The following is a 26,329-nucleotide window of genomic DNA, read 5'->3' on the forward strand; positions in this document are numbered from 1 at the left end:
GACTGACTGGTACTCACACAACAGGCTGTCTTGTTCACCTGATTATGAAGATCTTACTCTGCTGAAGTTATTCTCTCATGAGAATTCACATATGGGACAAAAAGTGTCTTTCCACTCTACCCATTAAGAGAAGTCTGCCCATACTTCTCTTTCCCAATCTTTCTTGTCATCAATTTTCCAAATGTGTTCCTTCTAAGGTTCTGATCCTTAGCCTCAGCCTATAAACCAAAGTGGATCTTACCTCTGACCATTTCTCTTTTGGGGCAAAATAAAAAACTAGGGATGAATTACTCAAAGTTCTGCCTGCTATAAAGATTTTCATTCACCACTATTTTCAGGGACATCTTGGAGTAATATTGAAGGGCTCTAAGGCTGAAGGGCTATTGTTGTATCCTCTTGGTTGGCTCCAGTGAACTCTACAGAACCATTTGTTAATATGTCTTGGTTTTGTGCTTACTCTGTTAGCTGATCATAGGAAACTCCTAGTGAGGCCTCAAGGGCTCAGGTTGAGATAGGGGCAATGTAGCAGAAGTAAGGGGCATAGGCATCTGAGCCAGTTGATCATACAATTTACCTATGCTTTCGTATCCCAGTCAAGCCTAATATCACAAGAATAATTTTCATTCGATGATAAACTCCTTCTGCCCATGTCTGATTTTATGGTTTGTTGGCTAGTCCATACCAGTATATGATGGGTAGCTTAGGTTGTACATCTGAGAAGCTGGACTATATGAAGAAGAATGTGGCATCAGTATTGGTAGAAGACTCATTAACAATCTGTGCTATGCAGATGACACAACCTTGCTTGCTAAAAGCAAAGAGGACTTGAAGTCCTTGCTGATGAAGATAGAGGACTACATCTCAACATAAAGAAAACTAAAATCCTCACAACGTTACCAGTAAGTAATGCCATGATAAATGGAGAAAATATTGAGGTTGCCAAGGATTTCACTTTTCTTGGGTCCATAATCAATGCCCTTGGAACCAGAAGTCAGGAAATCAAATATATCGCATTGGGCAAATTTGCTGCAAAGATCTCTTCAAAATGTTAAAAAGCAAAGATGTCACTTTGAGGACTAAGGTGTGCCTGACTTAAGCCATGGTATTTTCAATTACCTCATATGCATGTGAAAGCTGGACAATGAATAAGGAAGACCGAAGAAGAATTGATGCCTTTGAATTATAGTGTTGGCAAAGAATACTGAGTATACCATGAACTGCCAGAAAAACAAACAAAACTGTCTTGGAAAAAGTACAGCCAGTGTGTTCCTTAGAAACAAGGATGGCGAGATGTCAAGCCGCACACTTTGGATAGGTTATCAGGAGAGACCAGTCCCTGGAGATGGATATCATGCCTGATAAAATAGAGAGGGTCATGAAGTAGAGGAAAACCTCAATGAACGAACAAATCTGCCTTGGGAGAATTACAACCAGAATGGTCCTTAGAAGCAAGGATGGTGAGACTATGTCTCACACACTTTGGACATGTGATCAGGAGGAATCTGTCCCTGGAGAAGGACATCATTCTTGGTAAAGTAAGGGTTTTTGAAAAAGAGGAAGATCCTCAACAAGATGGATTAACGTGGTGGCTGCAACAATGGGCTCAAGCATAACAATGATTATGTGGATGGTGCAGGCCCAGGCAGTGTTTCGTTCTGTTGTACATAGGGTTGCTATGAGTTGGAACCGACTCGAGGGCACCTAACAACAACAACAATGCCTTTAGTGTCAATGTGGGTCCCTTTTGAAATGTGTGAAGATCAGCAGAGTACAGTTGGAGCCTCATTGTTGTGTAGGTTGAGCATTTTATTAGGTGATACCTCCTGGATGTGTTAGTTTTGTAAACTTCTGGCTTTTTTTCCTTTACTTCTATGAGATATGGCTTGCAAACATCATTATGGCTTTCCTGTGTGATAGTTAGGGAACCCTGATGGGTTTCTTTTGGCTTTTCTGTGTCATATTTAGAAAACCAGATGTTTCCCATGTAACTTAATGGAAAGATACCCACAAATAAATTACGTAGCTCTCATTGGTATATCGTCATACCACAGATTATGAAGTGAGTGGCCATAGTGTCACTCACTTCATTCGTAACTTGAATTACCAGATCATATTTCTCAAAATCCATATTAGCAAAAAAAACCTAAAATTTAAAGGTACTTAATTAGTAAGCATGCATTCCAATACTGAAAACACATGCCAGCGGCAGGGCGGGGGGGTGGAATTTAAGGAGAAAAAAATATAATAACAAAAGGGTTAAAGATGCTCAGCAAAACAGCATAATCAACCCAAAATAGGCCTACTAAGCATACGCTTGTTCCTTAATAATGTTGTTATTGTTAGTTGCCAAGTTAGCTCTGGCTCATGACAACATTATGTACAACATAACAAAACATTGCTTGGTCACATGCCATCTTCATGATTATTGGTATATTGGATCTATCGTTGCATCTATTGTGTAGTGACTTAAAACCTAGGGGGCTCATTGTCCATCACAGTATTGGACAATATTGTATTGTGATTAATAGGGTTTTCTTTGGTTTATTTCTGATGTTAGATCACCAGGCATTTCTTCCTAGTCTGTTTTATATTTTACGCAAATTGTCCTTCACCTTAGAAGGGATATCTAGACATACCAAGGTCATGGAAATCCCACAAATTTTGTTAAGGTGGCAGGACCCAGAATTTTGTGGGATTTATTTCCCATGTTTATATGTAATTTACCAAGGTGCCTAGAGTAGCTGCTTCTTCCTGCTCAGCAGTTCCAATCAGCATAATGCCATCAGTGTAATGGACCAGCAGAATATCTTATGAAATAGAGAGTTGATCAAGGTCCCTGAAGACTATATTACATCATATCACCCTGAGATAGGTCGGTGACATTGTACTGTTGGCCCTGTGAGCTGAAAGTTAAAAAAAAAAAAAATTTCTAATGGGTCTTACCAGTAAAATATCGGTTACGTATCAGGTGCCAGAGGATTGTTGATTATCTCTAGCAATGAAACCACATTTGGAACAGCAGCTGCAAATGGAATCGTTACCTTATTAAGGCTTTGAAATCTACTGTCATTCTTTTATGTCTATTTGCTTTCTGCACAGGGCAAATTGAATAGGAATGTGGTAGAAAACACAACTCCTACATCTTTTAAGTACTTGATGTGACATAAATATATCATTTTTTTCTTATGTTCATAGGTAAAGTTAGTTTTGTGCTTTCACTTCACAGGTTAAGGGGTCTAGGTCATGTTATGCTGTTCGCTGAGTGTGTCTATCACAATCATGCCTTTTAGATATAGTAAAACCTGCAAAAGCCAGAATCTGTGTAAGGTGGAAACCTGTGATAGAAGAAAAACTCAAATATTTTCCACTAAAATGAGTGATAGGAAAGTGGTAAGACTGCACCCTGTCAAAGGCAGAAAACTTGCAAGACCTGGAAAAACAAGGCGGTCCCGTCAAGTTCTGGCTCTCACAGGTTTCACTGTACAACAGCATTGTGCGTTCAGGGAACCATAGACCTTAGTGTGGGATGGACTCAAATCATAACTGCATTTATCACCTGATCTCCATGAGCCTCTACTCTGACTACTGAACTACAGTGGCATTTTGGGTATCCATGAATTGCTGTTAGTTAGAGATAGGACCTTACATTCCCAAAAGGTTTGGTTATTCTTCTTCCAGATGACCCAGATAAATGATGGCAGGACTCTTTGGGAGAAGACTAAAAGGTAGGTTTATAGCATACGTTTTTGGCTGAGTAGCCTAGTACTCCCTTAAGGAAACCCAATATGCCCTTTATTACAGTGAACCTGGATGCAGGAACTGGCTGAAGTGTAGAAATAGGTTGAGGAGGCTGGATTCTACTATGGTGACTCAAATCACATGTCTCTTCAGCAGATCTACAGCTCTTTTGTCTATATAATCAATAATGCTCTAGTAGGCTACTCAACTACTTCACTTCTAAGGACAACATGGTTAACGTGCTAACATGAAGGATTTCTGCAGGTCAACTATGTTGGTTATTTTTTTGGCTCTGGTGCCCGTTACCGTAACCATGCCAACCATGACACTAATGATTAAATTCTGGCAATTTGCTCCCACCACTCTGGGATGTCATCATGACCACTGAATACAAGGAAGCCCTGAGACCCCATGATCCCCACTGAATTTGGGAATCCAGATTGACGGCAGCAGTTCCCACTCTAATCTCTTGCCTACATACACAGCAGCTACCAGAGAGCTTTTCAAGTCTGCTGAAACTCCCATTATGAATGTGTTTCTCATATCTTTGATAAAGGGATTGTCCCTGGAGAAACTCAGGGACATAATGGAAATTTGGTGAACAACCTTCCAGGATAAATCTACCTTATCATCTATTTCTTCCTAAAACCTTGCATACTTTTCAGTACCAAAGCCATTTCAACATCATTTTCATAGGTTAACTTTGAATAAAGGTTTTAGTCAATCACCCAAGTAAACTGTTAAAGACACTCTTAGCTGATTGATTTAATATTAAATCCAGAGTCCTTGCTTAGTGTACCAGATTCAATATTTTTTTCCCAGTTCAACACTATATTCCTTCCTCCCTGATACAACATAATTAAAATCAATTCTGTATAGGTTCCCCAGATTTCTGTAGATAAAAACTGGCAATTCTTTTGGTGTGTGGGGCACCTCCTCAGGGTAGAAGAGAACCTGAGCAGTCTAGTTTCCCAGTATACACATGTAGTAGCTGTGTTCTTTGGTAGATGTTGTGGACCAAGAGCCAGTAAGTCAAATGAGAGGGGAAATATACAAATAGAAGGATGTTTTCTCTCTCTGACCCCAATGCCCATAGGAAACTATTATTATTTAGCTGCTAGTCAAAGTCATATGAGCAGACATATCATATGCTATAAAAGGGATGAGTAGGGAGTTAGTGATTGGATACGGCCCATTCAAAAATGCCCTGGGGGCTACAATTTCAATGTCATTTCTGCTAGCAATGCATTTTTGAAATAAAATTTCAAAGGTTATATATGAGGTGAATGAGTAATTGGCATAATAAAGCTCCATCAAGACCTTTAGGGTTTTCATTAAGTGTCAAGCTTCAATAAATCTCCAAGGGTTGGACCTATTTCCTGTAAGTGTCTCATATCCTAAACAGGACTATATTCCTTTGAAACATGGCTCCTTAAGGGTCATTCTTCAACAATTCTTTCCCGCTTTTGACATTTTTATGGAATGGCCCTTTAAAGTAAAATACAGAAGGTTTTCAGGACAATGATCCCCTGGTACATAGTCACTGAAATAACCATGGTAGCTAACCTGAGGGGGAAAAGGTGGCCTTGGAAGAAATAAGAGCAATTTTCTTTAAAGCAGAGACACATCTACCATTCCAAGGGCAGTATTTCATAGTGGCTCAAAACATAGACTCTGCAACTTGTCTCTCTAGGTTCAAATCTTAGCTGAGGTACTCACTTGCTGGTGATCTGGGAAAATTACTAAGTATTTACTCTTCAATTTCCTCACCTATAAAATAAATGAATAATAATAGTAGCTACCTCACAGGATTGTAGTAGAATTTCAATAAGTGAAGATATCAAAATCACTTAAGATAGACAATGTCTGGCAAAATGTGAGAATTATACAATTGTTAGCTCTCGATATTTTATATTTTTTTCTCGTGCCTTCTCTAATTCCTGTCATTTTGTACTGATTATAATAAAGTCATAACAATAAAGCCAAAACTAATATTTCTATATTGATTAATAATTTAGAATTATATAAGGTTATTTTATTTGACCTTCATATTGACCCATTGTGGTAGGAAAAACATTTCATTTTGTAATTGAAAAATCTGAGGTTCAGAGAGCTGTTATAATTTGCCAAAGGTTATGAAAATAATTAGTGTTGCCAAGATTTAAATTTATGTTATCTGATTCTATATTTCTTACCTATCCCAGTATGTCAATTGTATGATTCATGATTACAAGAATTTGCCATTGTGATTCCAAATTTCTACTATAATTGAGATCTATTATGTGCTATATATTTTATTTATATTATCTAATAATACTATATATAATGCTATATCAACCATGTAAACTCTATATTAATGTCATGTCACTTTATAGGGAATAAATTTAAGATTGCAGAACTGAAATAAAAGGCCCAAAGTTATAGAGATAGTAAATGTAGATATGTCTCAGGTCATTCTTTCATTTATTCATGGCTATGATGGAGCTCTATCCCAGGCATTGGAGGTAGCATGGTGGGGGGTGGGGGGAAGGTCTTTTGCTATCAAGAAGCAAGCAGTCTAGAGAATAGACAAAAAATATAGAGAAAATGACTTTTACGCATGAAAATTTGATAGTATACAAAGTTTGGCAGAATGCAGCCTCTACAAGAGCACCCATTACCAGCTAACCTTCTTTATTTCTTCACCTCTCATTCACTCATTAAATTCTCTGGTCTGACCTCTGCCTCTGTGACATTAATGCCTCTATGTTGCTAAATCCAGTTATGTTTCCAATGCTCATTTTGTATGATCTGGATTTAGTGCAGCTGACCAGTTACTCTTTCTCAAAATACTCTTGGATGTTATGATACTGTGCTTGCCTGCTTTTTCCCATGCATCTCTAGATAATTATTTTTAGGCTTCTTTACATGCTTTTTTCTACTTGACCTCAAGATTTTGGAGTTCCTCGAAGATCAGTTTGACTTCTTTTATTTTTTCCATCACGTTCTCACCTTTGGCAACCTCCTGTCTTAAAAAAACTGAATTACATTTTCTCAATTCATATTGCAAGTCTACTAATTTCTATTTAGTGCCAGATACATGTACCACTAATACCAGCCAGCTAGTCAAATTAGAAACCTCATGATTTTTCTTGACATACATAACTTGATTCATCACTAACTCTTTTCAGTTTTCTCAAATTGTATCTCCAATCTATACATTATTAATAGATTGGAGCATGAGCTCATAAATAAAGTGGCCTGGGTTTAAAGCTAAGGTCCTCTACTTACTTGCTATGTCAAGATAGAAGAATTATTTAAGCTTTATGTGCTTTAGCTCCCATATGGTTTCTGTGGAAATTAAATGAATTAATTTATATAAATCCTTAGAATAGTTTCAGGCACATCGTAGTTGCTCAGTTAATCTTAACAATACTGTTATCGCTATTATCATTATTCAACTTATTTCTATCTCTACTTTCAGTTAATCAAAGCTGCCATTGAACTACTACAATCATCTTCTATTTTCATTCTCAGCTACCTCTAATTTATTCTTTATATAGCTACCATAATAATCTTTTAAAAATGGAAGTCTGAAAATGTTCTCCTTAAACCATTTAATGGTTTCCTATTTCGCTTTGGACTAATTTTAATATTATCATGACCTTTAAGACTCTCCATATCCTGGCTCCTTGCTCTAATCCCTGCTCCATCTTTACAGCTTTCTCTCTCAATGTGTTTTAGACAGAATGATGGTTGTTCAGCTGTTGTTTTGTCCCCCGCCCCTTACCATGCCCCATTTTTTTTTTAGGGCTTTGCACATCATTTTCCCATACCTAAGTCTCTCCACCTCACTCTTCATCCTTAATGTAGCAATTTTCTTGTCCTCTTTTTTTCTCAGCTTAACTGTCACATCCTCAAAGAAGTCTCAATTCTCCAATTTGAATTAAATCCTCTGTTACATCCTCTGGAAACCCTGGTGGCATAGTGGTTAAGTGCTACGGCTGCTAACCAAAGGGTCGGCAGTTTGAATCCACTAGGTGCTCCTTGGGAACTCTGTGGGGTAGTTCTACTCTGTCCTGTAGGGCCACTATGAGTTGGAATTGACTTGACAGCACCGGGTTTGGTTTTTTGGTTTGGTACATCCTCTAATAGCATTCTGTACTTTTCATTTTTGATATTTAATGTATCTTTTAATTCATTGTTTTATTTAATTTGAGAAATATTCACAGAGAATTGGGTTCCAGGCACTCTTTTGTAAACTAAAGATACCATTATAAACAAAGCAGGAGTGAAGTGACAGGCATAGATGTTATGGGGGAGATTCATAGAGGGTGTTTTAGACATGAGAACATACTTGCCTGTTGATGGGAAATTCATGTAGAAAAGAAAATATGGAAGAGGGGAGATAAACAGTGGCAAAATGTCTTTTTAAAAAAGCCAGATGGAATTCAGAAATTATAATACAGAAACAAACAAACAAAAATAGAATGGCTTTAGGGTCAAGGACTATAGGTCCATTCTGCCTTACCATCCAGGACTGGCTTCTGAACTCCCTTTTCTTGCTGTACTCTGAAGGCCAAGTGCAGGATTAAGGAGGTTGGCATGTGCTTTCAGTGATTTGAAGTCTCTTTTTGCTGCCCTGCATCTCCGTGTGATTTACAGAATAATCTGATTACTTAAACTCAGATGAGTTTTGCTCATTTTGATTCTGACTACCTGGAAATAAGAACAAAATTAATTCCCATGGTCTAGCAGTTTTTTTCTGGAGCAGTAAGGAGTAAGTCAAGTACCAAGATCTGGATTTTGTTTATTTAAAGCTGAGCACTTGAGACCTAGGCTGTTAAATAGACACACCTTGATGGTTCCAGAATTATATATAAGGATTAAAGCCATTTTTCTGTTTATTCATTCAATCATAAATCGAACACTTATTAATTCTAAGGTATATATTGAGTGCCTATCACCTTCTAATCACTGATTTGGACAAAAGAGATACAGTGGTGATGGCAAGAAATGAAGTCCCTGCCTTGTTGGAGCTACATTCTAAGAGGGAAAAGCTAATAATCAAATATACACACAATATTAAACACATCATATAAAAAAAAAATTGGTGAAGAGTATTGAACATACCATGGACTGCCAAAAGTACAAACAAATCTATCTTGGAAGAAGTACAACCAGAATGCTTCTTAGAAGCAAGGATGTTGAGATTATGTCTTATATACTTTGGACACGTTGTCAGGAGAGATCAGTCTCTGGAGAAGGACATCATGCTTGGTAAAGTACAGGGTCAAAGAAAAAGAGGAAGACCCTCAATGAGATGGATTGACACAATGGCTGCAACAATGAGCTCAAGCATAACAACAATTGTGGGCATGGCGCAGAACTGGGCAGTGTTTTGTTCTGTTGTACATAGGGTCATTATGAGTTAGAACTGACTTGACAGCACCTAAGAACAACAACATACCAGATCTGATAAACACTGTGATTCTTGAATATATAAAATTGAAAAACACAGATCTGACAGTATGAATGGGAATACAGGTAGTATTTAACAATTTGAAAAGTTCTGTGATACAGATATGAAATAATTCCTGTAAGACGACAGACAACTACATACACCTATAATCTAGTACTGTTTAGAACAATGCCTGGTGGCACATAGTAAGCACAGAGTAAATATTCACTATTACTATATAGGACACTATATTACTATATAGCTTTGTAACATGGACAATAATGCAGTGAAGAATTAATAAAGGCTCCTTAGAAGAAATGACCCCTAAACTTAATCAGGAAGAATGAAGAGGGATTTGACAGATGAAGAAGAGGAAAGGGGTTCCCAGGTTGGCAGAATAGCATGAGAAGAGAAAAAAAAAATGTAATATCCAGTGAGGAGTCTAGCAAACCGCAATTTTTGTCTTGGCTGAAGTATAGATTTTGTGACAGAAGAAAAGTACATTAGGAAATGTAGAACATGGCTCAAAATATCTCCTTGTGTTACACAATCCTGTTATTAGGACAATTTTTTTTTGCAGGGTGAGCATATCAGTATCCCCTAGAAAACAACTAATCTGTACCAGGCACTATACTAGAAAAAAGAGAAATACTAGGGGTGGGGTTTAATCAATCCGATTTGAAATCTACCCTCAATGAGATGACAATTAACATTTTTTTTTCTGAGTACTTTGTAAATTCCAAGCACTTTTCAAGGAAACCCCATGCATTAATCCATTTAATCCTTAAAACAACTCTATAAACTAAGCAGGATGTTTATGCCTTTCTATAGGAGAATAAACTGAAGCACAAAGTAGTAAGCCTTGATACCAAGCACAAATTTTTTTGAATGAATTAATTAAAAATGGGCAGATAAATTATGCTGAAACAGCTTTGCTAAGCTTAGGACTGTACATGTATAATCTTCTAGGGCTGGCCATTTTGTGAGATAATGTAGGACAATGATTCTCAAGCTTTCTGATGCATGAGAATCTCAAAAGTTTCTTGGTAAGAGTTCTAGTACATCAGGTCTGAGTGAAGCCCTTGAATCTGCCTTTTTAATACATATCCAAAACATTTTATTTTAAGATGATCCCTTATCAAATTATGAGAAAAATAAAAACTGCTATGCAATATGAGTTGATAGTAATTACAGCCTATGCAACACTAGTGGATAAGTGTTGTGGCTCATCCTGTCAAAGGGGAATGGTGAATTCAATGTCAATATAAGAATGTCATCAGCTGCAATAGGTTCTGACTACCTTTCCTCTCACCCATATCTCAGGGCTTCTCAGACTTGGCACTATGGAGAAATTGAGGCTAATAATTCTTGTTGTGGGAGGGCTTATCTGTGCATTTTAGAATGTATAGCAACGACCATGGCCTCTACTCACTAGATGTCAGTAACTCAAACCCTCTGTTGTGACCTCTACAAATGTCTTCTAACATTGCCAAATGCCCACTGGAGGGCAAATTACGTCCAGTTGAAAACCACCACCTTGATGGAAAACAGAAGAGCTTTCTCCATTTGCTCATCTATAGCACCTTCTGGTCTTCTCCCATAAACTTGTGCAAGACACCTGATCTGCATCCCCTGGACTGTGCCCGTATGAGACACTGTGGTTTATTTAATAAGTACAGGGTACCTTCTTGATTTTATTTGGAACCCACAATATGTGTCATCCATCTCCCACACCCCCCCAAGTTGCTTCGTTAATCAAATGGGACAAACTGTCAGGGTCAAAACATGGCTTCTATCCAAAATCATCATTCTTCCTTCTGGTTCTGGAGGGCTCAGATCCCTTGTCCACATTTTACAGAGAATTATAATTAACAATGATAACAGAATAGGGTCAATTTCCCAGAAGATATATGTTTTAAAAAGGGGAAAAACTGCAAGGAAGAGGCATAGAAATAAAGAGTCGGATGAAAAGTACTTAAAAGAAAATAAAACAATTTGGAAAATATTTCAGCACCAAAATGACAAAAAACAAGATTTTGGAAAATACAAGAAAATTTCCCTTACTCCAATCCTTTATCTTTTACAAGAATGGAGAGGCAGTTTGTAACCACCCAATGGTTTATCCGTTACCTTTCCTGTCCATTAATTTCTCTTAACTGCTCTCAGCATCTTTCAATTACATACGAGAACAATAAACGTAAAACCTTGTTAAGAATTATTGATGGGAGAACGATCAACTGCTACTGCATAATATCAGGCACTATTACCATTAAAAAAAAAAAAATAGGACATCCAAAATCCTTACGTAGTCTTAGCAAAATGCAAGGCGGAACTCGATTATTTGTTCTTCTGGTTAATTAGTGAATTAATTTCTAGTTCGCCGGCTGATCAGATCAGATCAGTGCATACAGTGAAACAGTTAAATAGCCATCGAAAGCACATTCTTAATTGAAACAGGAAAAACAAAAACTGGCATTATATTGACATCAACTTTTACCTAATTTTACTCCCCTAGAAATGTATTATAATTAAATGTTTTTGTTATGTAAATTACTTGGTATGGACTACCTTGATTTACATGCCTTGTGGAAGAGAATAATGCGGACTAATTAACCTGCAGTGGGAAAAGAAAAGCAAGGTGGTCAATACCTATTTTCAAAGGAGACTAAAAGGATGGAGAAGCAATCAAAGAGAGGGGAAAAAAGCCCAGTACTGCACCATCAGTTATTTCGGGCAAGAAAAGATCTGCCACCTTGTGACTCCTCTTCAGTTCCTTTAAGTGATTTCAGAAGGTAGGATAGCAACAGTTACCTGATCGCCTTGCATAAACACTGTTACTTCTGGCATGCACTATTCGTGGGAAGACAGATACTCTCAGGTCCCTGGGTGGTGAATTGCAGTTCAGCCCGGAATCTGACCAATTCCAGGTGGCTGCTGGGTGATTAACGAGACAGCCACGGACCCCAACCCCAGGCGGCGTTGGTGGAAAGCAGGAATTTAGCAAAGCGTAAAAACAGAAGATGGCTCGCCAGAGCGAACCGGCGTGCACCACCATCATCGTCCTCTAATCCACAGTTGTTCCAGCTGCCAAGAGGCTTTCCGGTTGCCATGGCAACTGTTGGGCTCTGCAGCAAACTCAAAACAGAGCCTCCGAAGTTAGGTACCAAACATAGCTCAACAAATGCAAAGGCAACTGGGAAGGGAGAAAAGAATCAGAGTTTCTCATGGAATAGGTCTACAACTCCTATTGCTAAGAGGGCAATTTTAAAATCGGATTTCGTTTGTTCTTGTAAAACGCTTGGCGTTATTCATTAGTGTTATCTTTTGGTGTCTGGAGGGTGAAAGGACTACAAGTTCTACTTGCAAAGGCATCAGGAGTAGGAAGGAAACGTTTTTTGCCAGGAATGCATCAAGCTTGCTCGTTCATTCAATCGTATACTCAATGTCTCCTGAGTGCTCATTTGTGTTGGGCATTGTGCCAGGTGCTGGGTCTGCAAAGGTAAATGAGACAATGCTCTCACCCTCAGAAATTAATAACGATAATTAACTAAAACTAGCAGAACATCCACACGCCTGGGGAAAATCAACTAGGCACTTCCCGCTTCTCAAGGCTTTCTCTTGGAAGACAGGTTCACATCCAAAAGCGGGAATGGAGAGAGGCAGTGGCTACCGGAATATTCAGGAGGAAAGCCCGGGGGAGAGGGAGGCGGCTTCTGCCACTCAAACGTTTCTCCGCCGCTGCAAGGGAAAAGAGGTTTGTTTTTCTTTTAGAAAGACGGAGCCCTTTCCCCTACTGGGCTAGCTTTCTAGTAGGGGAAGCCCCGCCTCTTTGGTCTACTGATTGGTCCAATCTTTTAAAGATAATTTATGCCAGCATCTTCTCAGTCTGATTGGTTCCCCCGCTCAATTCCGCTGGGAGTCGCATCGTACCTGGTGGAGAGGTGTATAGCCTTCTCACACTCTGCTTTCTCATACTTACAGGGCTAGTGCTGAGGTGGGAGAATAAACTCTGGGTTGGAGACTTTCAGCTCGTGTTGCACAAACAGAAAGAGCGAAATATCTAGCCCGATGGGTTCGTGGAAAGCTTTTTTCTTCTCTCCTTTTCTTCTGCGGAGTCAAAGTAGAGGGGTGAGGCTGATGTTCTTGTTACTGACCCTGCACTTGGGAAACTGGTGAGTAAATTCAAGGACTTAAAACTATTCTTTGGTATCCACTCCCTTGCCCTTCATTTCCTTTTCTTAAAAAAAAAAAATCACTGTAAGTAAAATAATTTGCACTTAAGGGGCACAAGTGTGTTATTTTACCATACCATACCATATTTTTTTTGATTAGATTCATTCACTTTCAGGTTGAATGAAATTAGCCTGTATCAGAAGCATGGGGATTAGCTCAATTGTTTTCCACTTTAAGCAGAGTATAGATAAGTAAAGATTCAGTTAATTGCCAAAGGCGGTGGGGGTGTAGAAATGACTTTGCAACTAAATTTAGGGGATGAATGCCCATAGATGAACTCTTAACTTTCTGGATGATTCTGCATTTTAAAGACAAAGTTATTTCAGAAACTTGTTTCTCAGCCTGGTGTTTACGGCTGCTGTGCTATATACTAATGTTGCTTTTTTACCGTTATTACAATTTTGGTAACTTTGCTATTCTGGGAAAAAAACACAATGTTTTACATCAAGAAAGATTATATATATGACCAAAAAATTGTCAGAGTTGAAAATGTGTAATATTTAAGTCAGAAAACCATGTATATTTTATTGACCAAGCATTGAATCATTTTTATTTTAATTGGCTGTCCTAGAGTAATTAAAAATTCCATGGTAATATGAATGCCGTGTGTGTGTGTGTGTGTGTGTGCGCGCACACAATATTATCAAACCCAGACCTCCAATTTAAGAGAAAGAAGACTGGGACTGTAATACCTTTCAATAAACTTTGAAATCATTCTGATAGAACAATAAAATGATCAAGTATCTCACCTGGATTATGTATCAGAATAGTGAGTGATTGGAGTTAAATATATTGATTAAGGAATAGATAGTATAAATATCTCAGATACACTATTCATGTAATGCAACAGTGTTTTAAATACATGTGCATTTAGAATTGTAGTATTGCGTTATATGATTCTGCTTAGAACTCAAGGGTAAAGTGCAATCACTATGCAGATAGAAACATGCCTCAATAAATATTGCTTAATGTTTAGCAATCATTGCTTAAGTGGATTGTTGCTCATTGATTTTAGTGTATAGCTAGAGTGGATATTTTTTCCATTACCAACAATATTTTCTCTCAGAAAATATAGAATTGATTAAAGCAGGCTAAGTGATAATAGACTTGCTAGACAATTTCTGATACTTGGTCATGTTTCAAGTATTACAGTCTTAATTTATTTACCCTTTCCATTAGAATTGTAAATCTTCTGCATGGACATAAACATACTACTCAATTTTTTTATACACAAGTTGTGTCATAATGGCTTATTCGTTTGGATATATTATAAACTTTTAGAGAAGATACTTAAATAGAAAATGTACCAGCACTGTCATGCATCTTCATAATATTATAAATGAACCTGTGTTCTCATACGTAAAGACAGGTTTATCCAGTGGTTTTCTGAAATGATAACCTGTATGCTCTTTCATTATAAGTGCAAACTTACATTTTCATATAATAGACGAGCTGCTTAGAAAAGACCATATTATCTGTCCAAAGAGATGTTTTGTTTTACAGAAATGTCTTTTTCTTATAAGGAAATGCACATTATGGTCATTAAAATTGGCTCCAGAACTCCTTCAAGCTTCTCAGAGACAAGGAGCTGTGTAGGGGAGTGAACAGAGCATGGACTTGGGAGACTGGAGATATGACCTCATGTATCTGGGTCCTTAACCACTCTGAACATACAGTTTCTTCATCTGGTGAAGGAGAGTAGTAGCTCATTTATGATTTCTTCAAGTTTTCCACTCAATATGTCTAAGATTTGGGCTAGAAATAATAAAATAATTCAATGATTGCTTCATTGGCCATGCTTACTAGTCTTCAAGAAAGATATTGCAAATGGGAATGCAGTATACTTTCTTACTAAATCTATGAGTGAGTGAAAGAGAGAAGTGTTATGTAATTAAATTAGATACATAATTCAGTTTATTGTGGTAATGTAGATAAGATGGATTATTCTGGCCAGTGAATAAATCATATTAAAAATAAAGCTATGTTTCTGGTCTAATTCTTGGGGCTTCAATTATGAGAATTCAAGTTTTCACTTTTAACGTAGCTATAGTCAGGGGTGGATTAACCATTCAGCAAGGTATGCATGGGCTTAATTGTGTTTATTTACTAATCTGTAGCGCACTATTCCATATCTTTGTGGTGAAACCAGTGTGAAATTGTGAACTACAGTTTAGTAAGTAAACCAGTGCATACTTTGCTTATTGGGTAATCCACCCCCGGCCATACTTGTGGTGACCTCTTCATCTTTTTTCTTATTTTATAACAAATATAAAAATGCTTAACCACTGCGCCACCAGGGTCTCAACAAATATTTAGTTGGAGATAATTTGTGTTAACCTGCACAAACCATGCACATTCATATATCTTACTCCCTTTCTCCTTTTGAGGAACCTTCTTAAAACTAACCACAGAGGGGTCTGTTTGTAAGAATTTTGTTGTCTTACACTGGTTTCTGAAATATATCTTGCAACGTAATCAATTTTGGGATTTCCTTAAGTTTGATCAGAAGCAATGCCTTGCTTCCTCATTAGTTTTCCATCAAGAACATAAAGGAGAGGCATTATATTGATTTTTATGTTTCTGAACTTTGAAAACCTATCCTGTTGTTAACACTAAAAGCTGTAGTCATGCTCCTTGTATTTCACTCTCCAACAAGCTCTGTGATATCTTGACAAGTTAGTTAAAATCTCAAAAGCTTGGTTTAACTTATATAACATGTGTAATGTTGGGGAAAAAAATCTAAATATAACCAGGTTTTTAAGAAGGTGTCGAAATGTGTTTTCAGATTTTAGCTGCTATAAAAAATAACCTACAATAGGCTTTGACTAAGAAGATATATGTTGAAAAAGCTGATTAAAAAAAACCCTTGTGTTTATTTTTTAAAACAATTTCAATGAATAAATCAAATAATTATGAAATTTAGCATTCAGTTTCCCAGATGAAAATATTCAAATACCCTAGTTTTAAAAATATATTATTTTTAAGCAATTTAAGTTAATGACTGATTTCTTTTTAGCCATCTAGATTTTTGGCTTACATTTTAAATAAAATACTGATAGTTACCATGGAAATTTAAGGATGAAATAGTGAACTAAAAATATTGCACTAATAAGTAAATATTTAAAGAACTGGAGACAAAATTATTTTAAATATAGAATGCAAATATCACCATTGATTTATGTACTACATATAGAGTCTTTAAGGTTATCCAAACAAACAATACTCTTATTTCATTAAAAAACTGCAAGATATACTTTTGGCTAAGCAACAAAATGAAATGTTGAACATTTCATTCGAAGATTAAATAAACTAATATTTTATATTTATATAAAACCCAAACCAAACCAAACCCATTGCTGTCGAGTTGATTCTGACTCATAGTGACCCTATAGGATAGCACAGAACTGCCCAGTAGAGTACCAAGGTGCACCTGGTGGACTCGAACTGCTGACCTTTTGGTTAGCAGCTGTAGCTCTTAACCACTATGCCACCAGGATTTCCTATACTTATATAAAGGTGGCTAAAATTTGTCTAAGAATATAATAATAAGGAAGGAGGTCTAAGGGAGGGAAGAAAAGGCAGGGTGGAAAACTGAAAAATGACTCTTGAGATACTCAGAAAATGATTATCAAAATATGACAAATGACTGCTGGGGGAAAGGCAGAGGAGTGGGCATAAATCGAATATACAGACCTAAGGAGAATAATTCACATATGGACGGGGTACTTAAGTGACAAAAATGGACTTTGCACCACATCTAGGTTCTAGCTGCAGTTCCATCATTTCCCACTAGAATGATTTCAGACAAATTACTTTTCATCTTTTAGGTGGAGATTTCTCATTTTTGACAAGTGGAAAATGATACCTACCTTTCAAGATTGTTTTAAGATCAAGTGAGAAAATTTCTTTGGAGAACCTAGGACTTAAAATTTTATCTGAGAAGAGATAATAGCAGATAATATGGCATCCCAGTGATTCTGGTATTATTTTTCCTGAAGTGGTTTTAAGTGTAGTAGAGTGAAGTCCTCTGGCTCCTTGTGTGCTATTAACTATCTTATGGATTTGGCGGAGAGGATTCATTCATGCAACAAGTGTTTATTGGATGCCTGCTAAGCACTAGACACAGTGCAATATACTGGCTTTATAGTGGCAAGTAGAGTAAACATATGGAGTTTAGAGTCACTGCTAAGACCTGTATTTATGGTATTAATCAAGGACCTCAGTTTATGGTATTTTAAATTCAGAATAAGAAAAGATACTCTCAGGACCCTAAGGATAAATAAAAGAAATCAAAAATTTCAGAACAAAGAGTGCTGCTGGAACAGATCACAATCAAAGGAAGGGCATTAAAAGGCATGAGAATTCTCATCATCAATTCCAGAAATGGTGGAAAAATGCCTCCAAAATTTTAAAGAGAAATGTTCAGCATAGAAGCTTATACCTAGCCTAATTGCTAGTTAAGTATGAGGATCACCCAGATACTGTTATTCTCTCCATTTCACAGACGGGGAAGCTGGGGTCCAGGGATATTTAGGAACTTTTCAAAGGTCGTATTGATAGTAAGTGCTGAATCCATGACTGAAATCCACATGTTCTATGTCCAGAGCCTGCATTCTTAACCACCACACATCTCAGATTAGAAATCCAATATAAATCAACACAGTTAACCTGGCTGTGGGTAAAGGAGAGAAAAAAAAAAAGAAGTAGGGAAGGAAGGAGGGAGCGAAGAACAGAGAGGGGACAGGAGTAGAGAGGAAAAGTAATACAGTCTTGGGTTCATTGATAGAAGCACCCGTTGCCATTCAGTAAATTCTGACTCATAGCGACCCTACAGGACAGGGTTGAACTGCCCCATAAGGTTTCCAAGGAGAAGCTAGTGGATTCGAACAGCCACCTTTTTGGTTAGCGGCCAAGCGCTTAACCACTGCACCACTGGGGCTCTGAAAGAAGCACAGGAAGTAGAAAAACATACTCTATACCTATCACATAATTTCTGGAACATTTTGTGCAGTGTAACATTAGTTATTTTAAATAAATCTTTGACACACTGGAGTTGATCAAGAAAAAACATCATAAGAGTTTAAAGTAAGAATTTTTAGTTAAATTTTGTTGAGAATTTGGACGCCGGCCTGATTTTTAAGGATGCTATCTAAAATCGTGATTGAATTCAGTATGTATAGGTGTAGCAAACTATAACCAAGTAATGAAGGTTATATGAAGGCAGGCTCTCTTCCAATACAAAGTTCTCTAACAAGATTATGGATTCCTGATCACTAGACCTGTTCAAGCCGTTAATAGTCCTAGCTATTAATTAATTGAGTAAACATTATTGAGCATTACAGTTCAGTCAACAAATATCTACTCAGGACCTACTATACGTTAAGCAGTGTTCTGGAATCTGGAGATACAGTGATTAGCAAGACAAGGTCCTTGTCCTAACTGATTTTGTGTAGAGGTATAAGACAGTAAATATGCAAGATCCACAGGATAGAGAAGGCAGTCGTTGCTTCAAGGTAACTTAAATTCTGGTACTTAGTGTTAAGGTGGTTTAATAATACAAACAAGTAAAGACAATGAAATGCTGTAATTGCCAGTCAAAGATCTAGGTGAGGTACAGTGGGACACAAAGGAGGCAGTCATCAATTGCAAATTTAGGAAAAGATTCTATGGCTTCAGCTGTTGTTGGCATACGTTTTGGTCAGTATTAGTGAAGGATATAGAGAGTTGGATAGCATTACTATCCTGTGGCCAGAGGTATGGTCTTACAGTTTTGTAGGTCTTTTGAAAACTGTATTTCTACATCTCTAGGTTATCCTTTACTCTGGTCATCTACCATATGACATTAAAATTGTAATATCCTATGAAAAGCTTTAACTTTAGTTTATTAGTGAACTTCTGAAGCATAGGAATCCATTCCTTTCAGATATAAGGTACTCTGAGATTTAACATTTCTCCTAATTTTAGACAAAAACACATTCAGTAACTAAGAAGTAGTAGGAATATAGAGATAAATTTAACATAAACACTGTTATTCAAGCTATAGCTGGGATGAGCACATCAAAAATCTATGATTAGGACATAGTGTTATTAATATAAATATTTTAATAGGAGTGTACTCACAGTGTGATTTGTTTCCCCAGGTAACTTCAAGTCTGCTAGAATCAGTAGTGCTGGCCACCAAGTTAATCTATGGGTAACTTTCTAGAACTATCACTTATGGTCACACAATTTATAAGTTACACAAGTCCAAGGACACCATTTAACTCTTAGTCATCCTAACCTGTTGACCCATTGCCATCAAGTCGGTTCCGACTCGTAGTGACCCTAAAGGACAGAGTAGAACTGCCCTGTAGAATTTCCAAGGTGCACCTGTTGGATTCGAACTGCTGACCTTTTGGTTAGCAGCTGTAGCACTTAACCACTATGCCACCAGGGTCTCCCTTAGTCATCCTAGATGTGTATAATTAACAGAATAATTTTCCAAAAAATGTAGTAAGGACTACCTTTCCCACAAAATAGCCATATTGACTACTATATAGTAGCTATATTGGCCGGATTGAATTTAAGTGTTAATCAGACATCTGCATTCTATAAATGTATATGTTTCTGTGTGTAGGTGGCTTAGCACGTATATGTTTGTGTCATTTTCTTAGTTACAATTCTTTTTGAAAACTTCAATTTGTCACGACTGGAATAAGACTAGAAAGAATGTTTTTGTTCTACGCGTTTGTATTCCGTCTCTTTTGAAATGAACGGTCCCAAAGCATCCTTATGTCAATGAAAACATTTTCTCTCTCATTTCATTCCCTGAAGACTTAGGAAAAAAAAATAGTATCTCTTTCTGCATTTAGAGGTACTGATTCTCATTTCTTTTTTCCATTTATTTATTTATTTATTTTTTTTTTTTTATAATAACTTTTATTAAGCTTCAAATGAACGTTTACAAATCCAATCAGTCTGTCACATATAAGTTTACATACATCTCACTCCCTACTCCCACTTACTCTCCCCGTCTTAAGTCAGCCCTTTCAGTCTCTCCTTTCTTGACAATTTTGCCGGCTTCCCTCTCTCTCTATCCTCCCATCCCCCCTCCAGACAAGAGTTGCCAACACAATCTCAAGTGTACACCTGATATAATTAGCTCACTCTTCATCAGCGTCTCTCTCCCACCCGCTGACCAGTCCCTTTCATGTCTGATGAGTTGTCTTCAGGGATGGTTCCTGTCCTGTGTCAACAGAAGGTCTGGAGAGCATGACCGCCGGGATTCCTCCAGTCTCAGTCAGACCATTAAGTTTGGTCTTCTTATGAGAATTTGGGGTCTGCATCCCACTGCTCTCCTGCTCCCTCAGGGGTCCTCTGCTGAGCTCCCTGTCAGGGCAGTCATCGATTGTGGCCGGGCACCAACTAGTTCTTCTGGTCTCAGGATGATGTAGGTCTCTGGTTCATGTGGCCCTTTCTGTCTCTTGGGCTCTTAGTTGTCATGTGGGCTTGGTGTTCTTCATTTTCCTTTGCTCCAGGTGGGTTGAGACCAATTGCTGCATCTTAGATGGCTGCTTGTTAGCATTTAAGACCCCAGACGCCACATTTCAAAGTGGGATGCAGAATGATTTCATAATAGAATTATTTTGCCAATTGACTTAGAAGCCGTTTTTGGATATGTTTTATAATTTAATAGGTCTCAATGTTATGCTTCCACTTTGCAAATTTTGTAGCTGCTCTTACCGACCGATTTGATACGTATAAGCCTCAAAGGCTTAGAGAATATGAATGTCAAATGTCATGAAGGTTTTTTTTTTTATCCTAAATCCAATTTACGTTCTGTCAGGCACTATGAATATAAATGGAAACAACAGAAAATTTGATGTTCACTTTAATATACTCTCAACTCAGTTTTTTTTAATTAAAAATAGAACTTAATGAAAATTATAGTTACTCTTCCCACCCACTGCCCCCACCCCCACCCAAATATTCACACAGTAATGGTCCCTGAAGTTTACATACAATTTCTGTGTATTTACCATCCCACCGAAAACTTTTTTTTTTTATTTTTATTGAGCTTCAAGTGAACGTTTACAAATCAAGTCAGTCTGTCACATGTAAGTTTATATACACCTTACTCCATACTCTCACTTGCTCTCCCCCTAATGAGTCAGCCCTTCCAGTCTCTCCTTTTGTGACAATTTTGCCAGCTTCCAACCCTCTCTACCCTCCCATCCCCCCTCCAGACAGGAGATGCCAACACAGTCTCAAGTGTCCACCTGACACAAGTAGCTCACTCTTCATCAGCATCTCTCTCCTACCCGCTGTCCAGTCCCTTCCATGTCTGATGAGTTGCCTTTGGGAATGGTTCCTGTCCTGGGCCAACAGAAGGTTTGGGGACCAGGACCGCCAGGATTCCTCTAGTCTCAGTCAGACCATTAAGTCTGGTCTTTTTATGAGAATTTGGGGTCTGCAACCCACTGATCTCCTGCTCCCTCAGGGGTTCTCTGTTGTGCTCCCTGTCAGGGCAGTCATCAGTTGTGGCCGGGCACCATCTAGTTCTTCTGGTCTCAGGATGATGTAAGTTTCTGGTTCATGTGGCCCTTTCTGTCTCTTGGGCTCATAGTTATTGTGTGACCTTGGTGTTCTTCATTCTCTTTTGATCCAGGTGGGTTGAGACCAATTGATGCATCTTAGATGGCCGCGTGTTAGCATTTAAGACCCCAGATGCCACATTTCAAAGTGGGATGCAGAATGTTTTCAAAATAGAATTATTTTGCCAATTGACTTAGAAGTCCCCTTAAGCCATAGTCCCCAAACCCCCGCCCTTGCTCCGCTGACCTTTGAAGCATTCATTTTATCCCGGAAACTTCTTTGCTTTTGGCCCATTCCAGTTGAGCTGACGTTCCATGTATTGAATATTGTCCTTTCCTTCACCTAAAGTAGTTCTTATCTACTGACTAATCAGTAAAAAACTCTCTGCCACCCCCCTCCCTCCCCGCCTCGTAACCACAAAAGTATGTGTTCTTCTCAGTTTATACTATTTCTCAAGATCTGATAATAGTGGTCTTATACAATATTTGTCCTTTTGCCTCTGACTAATTTCGTTCAGCATAATGCCTTCCAGGTTCCTCCATGTTATGAAATGTTTCACAGATTCGTCACTGTTCTTTATCAATACGTAGTATTCCATTGTGTGAATATACCACAATTTATTTACCCATTCATCCGTTGATGGACACCTTGGTTGCTTCCAGCTTTTTGTTATTGTAAACAGAGCTGCAATAAACATGGGTGTGCATATATCTGTTTGTGTGAAGGCACTTATTTCTCTAGGGTATATTCCGAGGAGTGGGATTTCTGGGTTGTATGGTAGTTCTATTTCTAACTGTTTAAAATAACGCCAGATAGATTTCCAAAGTGGTTGTACCATTTTACATTCCCACCAGCAGTGTATAAGAGTTCCAATCTCTCCGCAGCCTCTCCAACATTTATTATTTTGTGTTTTTGGATTAATGCCAGCCTTGTTGGAGTGAGATGGAATCTCATCGTTGTTTTAATTTGCATTTCTCTAAAATTTTTTTTTTTTTAATGGCTAATGATCGAGAGCATTTTCTCATGTATCTGTTAGCTGCCTGAATATCTTCTTTAGTGAAACGCATGTTCATATCCTTTGCCCACTTCTTGATTGGGTTGTTTGTCTTTTTGTGGATGAGTTTTGACAGAATCATATAGATTTTAGAGATCAGGCGCTGGTCGGAGATGTCATAGCTGAAAATTCTTTCCCAGTCTGTAGATGGTCTTTTTACTCTTCTGGTGAAGTCTTTAGATGGGCATAGGTGTTTGATTTTTAGGAGCTCCCAGTTATCTGGTTTCTCTTCATCATTTTTGGTAATGTTTTGTATTCTGTTTATGCCTTGTATTAGGGCTCCTAACGTTGTCCCTATTTTTTCTTCCATGATCTTTATTGTTTTAGTCTTTATGTGTAGGTCTTTGATCCACTTGGAGTTAGTTTTTGTGCATGGTGTGAGGTATGGGTCCTGTTTCATTTTTTGCAAATGGATATCCAGTTATGCCAGCACCATTTGTTAAAAAGACTCTCTTTTCCCCAATTAACTGACACTGGGCCTTTGTCAAATATCAGCTGCTCATATGTGGATGGATTTATATCTGGGTTCTCAATTCTGTTCCATTGGTCTATGTGCCTGTTGTACCAGTACCAGGCTGTTTTGACTACTGTGGCTGTATAATAGGTTCTGAAATCAGGTAGAGTGAGGCCTCCCACTTTCTTCTTCTTCCACTGAAAACTTTTGATTGAATACATGGATACTAGTTTTGTAAACTTTGTTTTAAAGAACACAGTTGACCTGTTGAAACAAAGCAAATAAACAAAACGGAAAAAAAATCCCCAAAATTGACAGAGGAGATTGTTTTATTAGCAGTAGTTGTTGCTATATTAAGGAGTAATCACTGAACTAGGAAAATTTCAAATCTGTAACTAAACATTTTAGGAAAAAAAATTCTGCTTTGTTTTATGATCTGTTTTTGTTTTTTATTAAATGCATGTGGCTATAGTAATTGATTTTAAAATATCTCTTCTAATGTCAATTTGTCTGTTTTGCTCATTAACTAATAGATTTATACTTTTTGGATTTAATCTAATTAGATATAACTATGTTCTGATAAAAAAATTTTTTTTTTTTTTATCAGAGCATAGTAAGAATTGTCCAGACCCCCATTTTTTGTAAACTAAGAGTGAAACACCACGTGCAAAAAGCAATGTTTACTGGCATTTATTTCCTCACTTCCTTATTTTACTGTAATTTTGGAGGACCCTTTATTTTTCACCTTAACAAGGGAAGCTGTATGGAATTGACCACCAATGAAGATGTCACATTTTAATTTTCTCTCCTAGGTCCATATTTAACACTTCAAATTGTAGAATCATCAATACATAATCCAATTTCTGTTCTACTGTGTGTTCCTAATACATGTTCATTTAAATTTACTCACTACCAAGTTAGACCTATTTTCCTTTTTTTTCTCTTAATCATTTTCAAGTGGTATATCTATTGTGTGTATTTTAAAAAAATTTTTCTTTTGAAATATGTGGGAAAACCCAAAACTAACTTACTTCCATAATGCCATAATGTTTTTGATCACCTAGTGCAGTGGAAATGTCTCTTAGTACATCTACCTTTCAAAAGTAGTCCTCCTTAACAATTTGAAACCTATTCTTTCAGATTTTCACCTAAATTTAGACAAGTATGTGTATATATGTTTGTACATATACATTTTCTTAAACAAATGAAATTTAATCCTTGTTTTTGTCACATAGCTAGTATCACAGATATCCTTCTAGATCAGTACACTTAGTTCTACTTCCTTTTTAATGATGGTGTGCTATGAGCTGGAATCGACTCAATGGCAGTGGGTTTGATTTTTGGTTTTGCTAGTCTATATAATGTTGTTGTTGTTAGGTGCCATCGAGTCGGTTCTGACTCATAACAACCCTATGTGCAATAGAATGAAACATTGCCCAGTCCTGTGCCATCCTCAAAATCTTTGCTATGTATAAGCCCATTGTTGCAACTACTGTGTCAATTTATCTCATTGAGGGACTTCCTCTTTTTTGCTGACCCACTACTTCACTAAGCATGATGTCCTTCTCCAGAGAATGGTCCCTCCTGATAACTTGTCCAAAGTGTATGAGATGAAGTCTCACCATTCTTGCTTCTAAGGAGCATTCTATTTGTACTTTTTCCAAGACATATTTGTTTGTCTCTCAGTTTGTCATACTGTGGTAGCTGGCATGTTGCTGTGATGCTGGAAGCTATGCCACCAGTATTTTAAATACCAGCAGGGTCACCCATGGTGGACAGGTTTCAGTGGAGCTTCCAGACTAAGACAGACTGGGAAGAATGACCTGTTGATGTACTTCTGAAAAAATTGGTCAGTGAAAATCTTATGGATTGTGTATTATAGAAGAACCATAATTTATTCAATTATTCCATAATAGGCATTCTCCCTCTCTCTCACCCTCTCTCTCTCATTTTTCTTATATGAATGTTGATTCACTGATTTTGCATCCATATATACATATTTCAATTCTTAATCGATATTACCAAATTGCTTACTACAAACAGCAAGAAACTGAGTGCCTTCAGGCCTAGGCTTGCTGCAGAATGGCAGTGTTCCGGGCACTTATCGGTGAGGCTAAAGAGCTTCTACCACTTGCCAGAGCAGGGCAGAGGCCAGACTGAAAGGTTGAGAGGCTGAGAGCCAGAGAGAGGCCTCCCTGCAGGCAGGGCTGAGAAGAGGCTCTCCTGACTGAAAAACTGTATCCTGAGTCATTTCTGATGCTGAATTGTAACCTGTTAATTCCCTAATAAACCCCATAATCGTATTATCTGTGAGTTCCGTGTGGCCATAACAACAAATTATCGAACCCAGCAGAGAAGTAGAGAGTGCTGTGGGAGGGATGACTGGTGTCAGAATTGGTAAAAAGGCTGGAGAGAGGAGGAATGTCTGACTTCCATTCTCATAGGAATCAGCCTTGGGGTGTTGATCTTGATTCTCCTTCCCCGTTGTGAAGTAGAGGAGGTTAGACTTCCCAAACACGCCATTTTTATGGTTTTTTACAACAAAAAATTTTACTACTAATAGTTATGAAAATACCATTTATTCTTACCTGTACCAAATGTAGCGAATCTTCTACTATTTTGCCAGTGCAATGACTAGTTTTGTCACTTTTCCACTTGTTTTTCTTTTGCTACTAGTAAATGTTAGCATAATTTTATGTATTTGTTAATCTTTTCTTTCTACTGAATGCTTATATTCTAATTGTGTTGTAATTATATTTCTTTCAATCTTTCCTTTGTTTCTAGTCTTTGTTGAACGTGTTCGTGCCATCTAGAAGTTCTTTTTTGTTTTATTTTC

At 37.5% G+C, this 26,329-nt stretch overlaps 1 protein-coding gene across 1 annotated transcript in view; it reads left to right on the forward strand.

Moving 5' to 3' along the window:
• Nucleotides 1–13,124: 13,124 nt before the first annotated feature.
• Nucleotides 13,125–26,329, forward strand: part of GABRG1 (gamma-aminobutyric acid type A receptor subunit gamma1) — a 111,034-nt gene continuing 97,829 nt past the window's right edge. Inside the window, exon 1 of the mRNA XM_049886313.1 lies at nt 13,125–13,350. Within this exon, the coding sequence (XP_049742270.1) occupies nt 13,247–13,350 (104 nt within the window). The 5' untranslated portion in view covers nt 13,125–13,246. The remainder of the gene's footprint in view (nt 13,351–26,329) is intronic.

This window comes from Elephas maximus, chromosome 5, assembly GCF_024166365.1.
Source record: "Elephas maximus indicus isolate mEleMax1 chromosome 5, mEleMax1 primary haplotype, whole genome shotgun sequence".
Taxonomy (NCBI): domain Eukaryota; kingdom Metazoa; phylum Chordata; class Mammalia; order Proboscidea; family Elephantidae; genus Elephas; species Elephas maximus.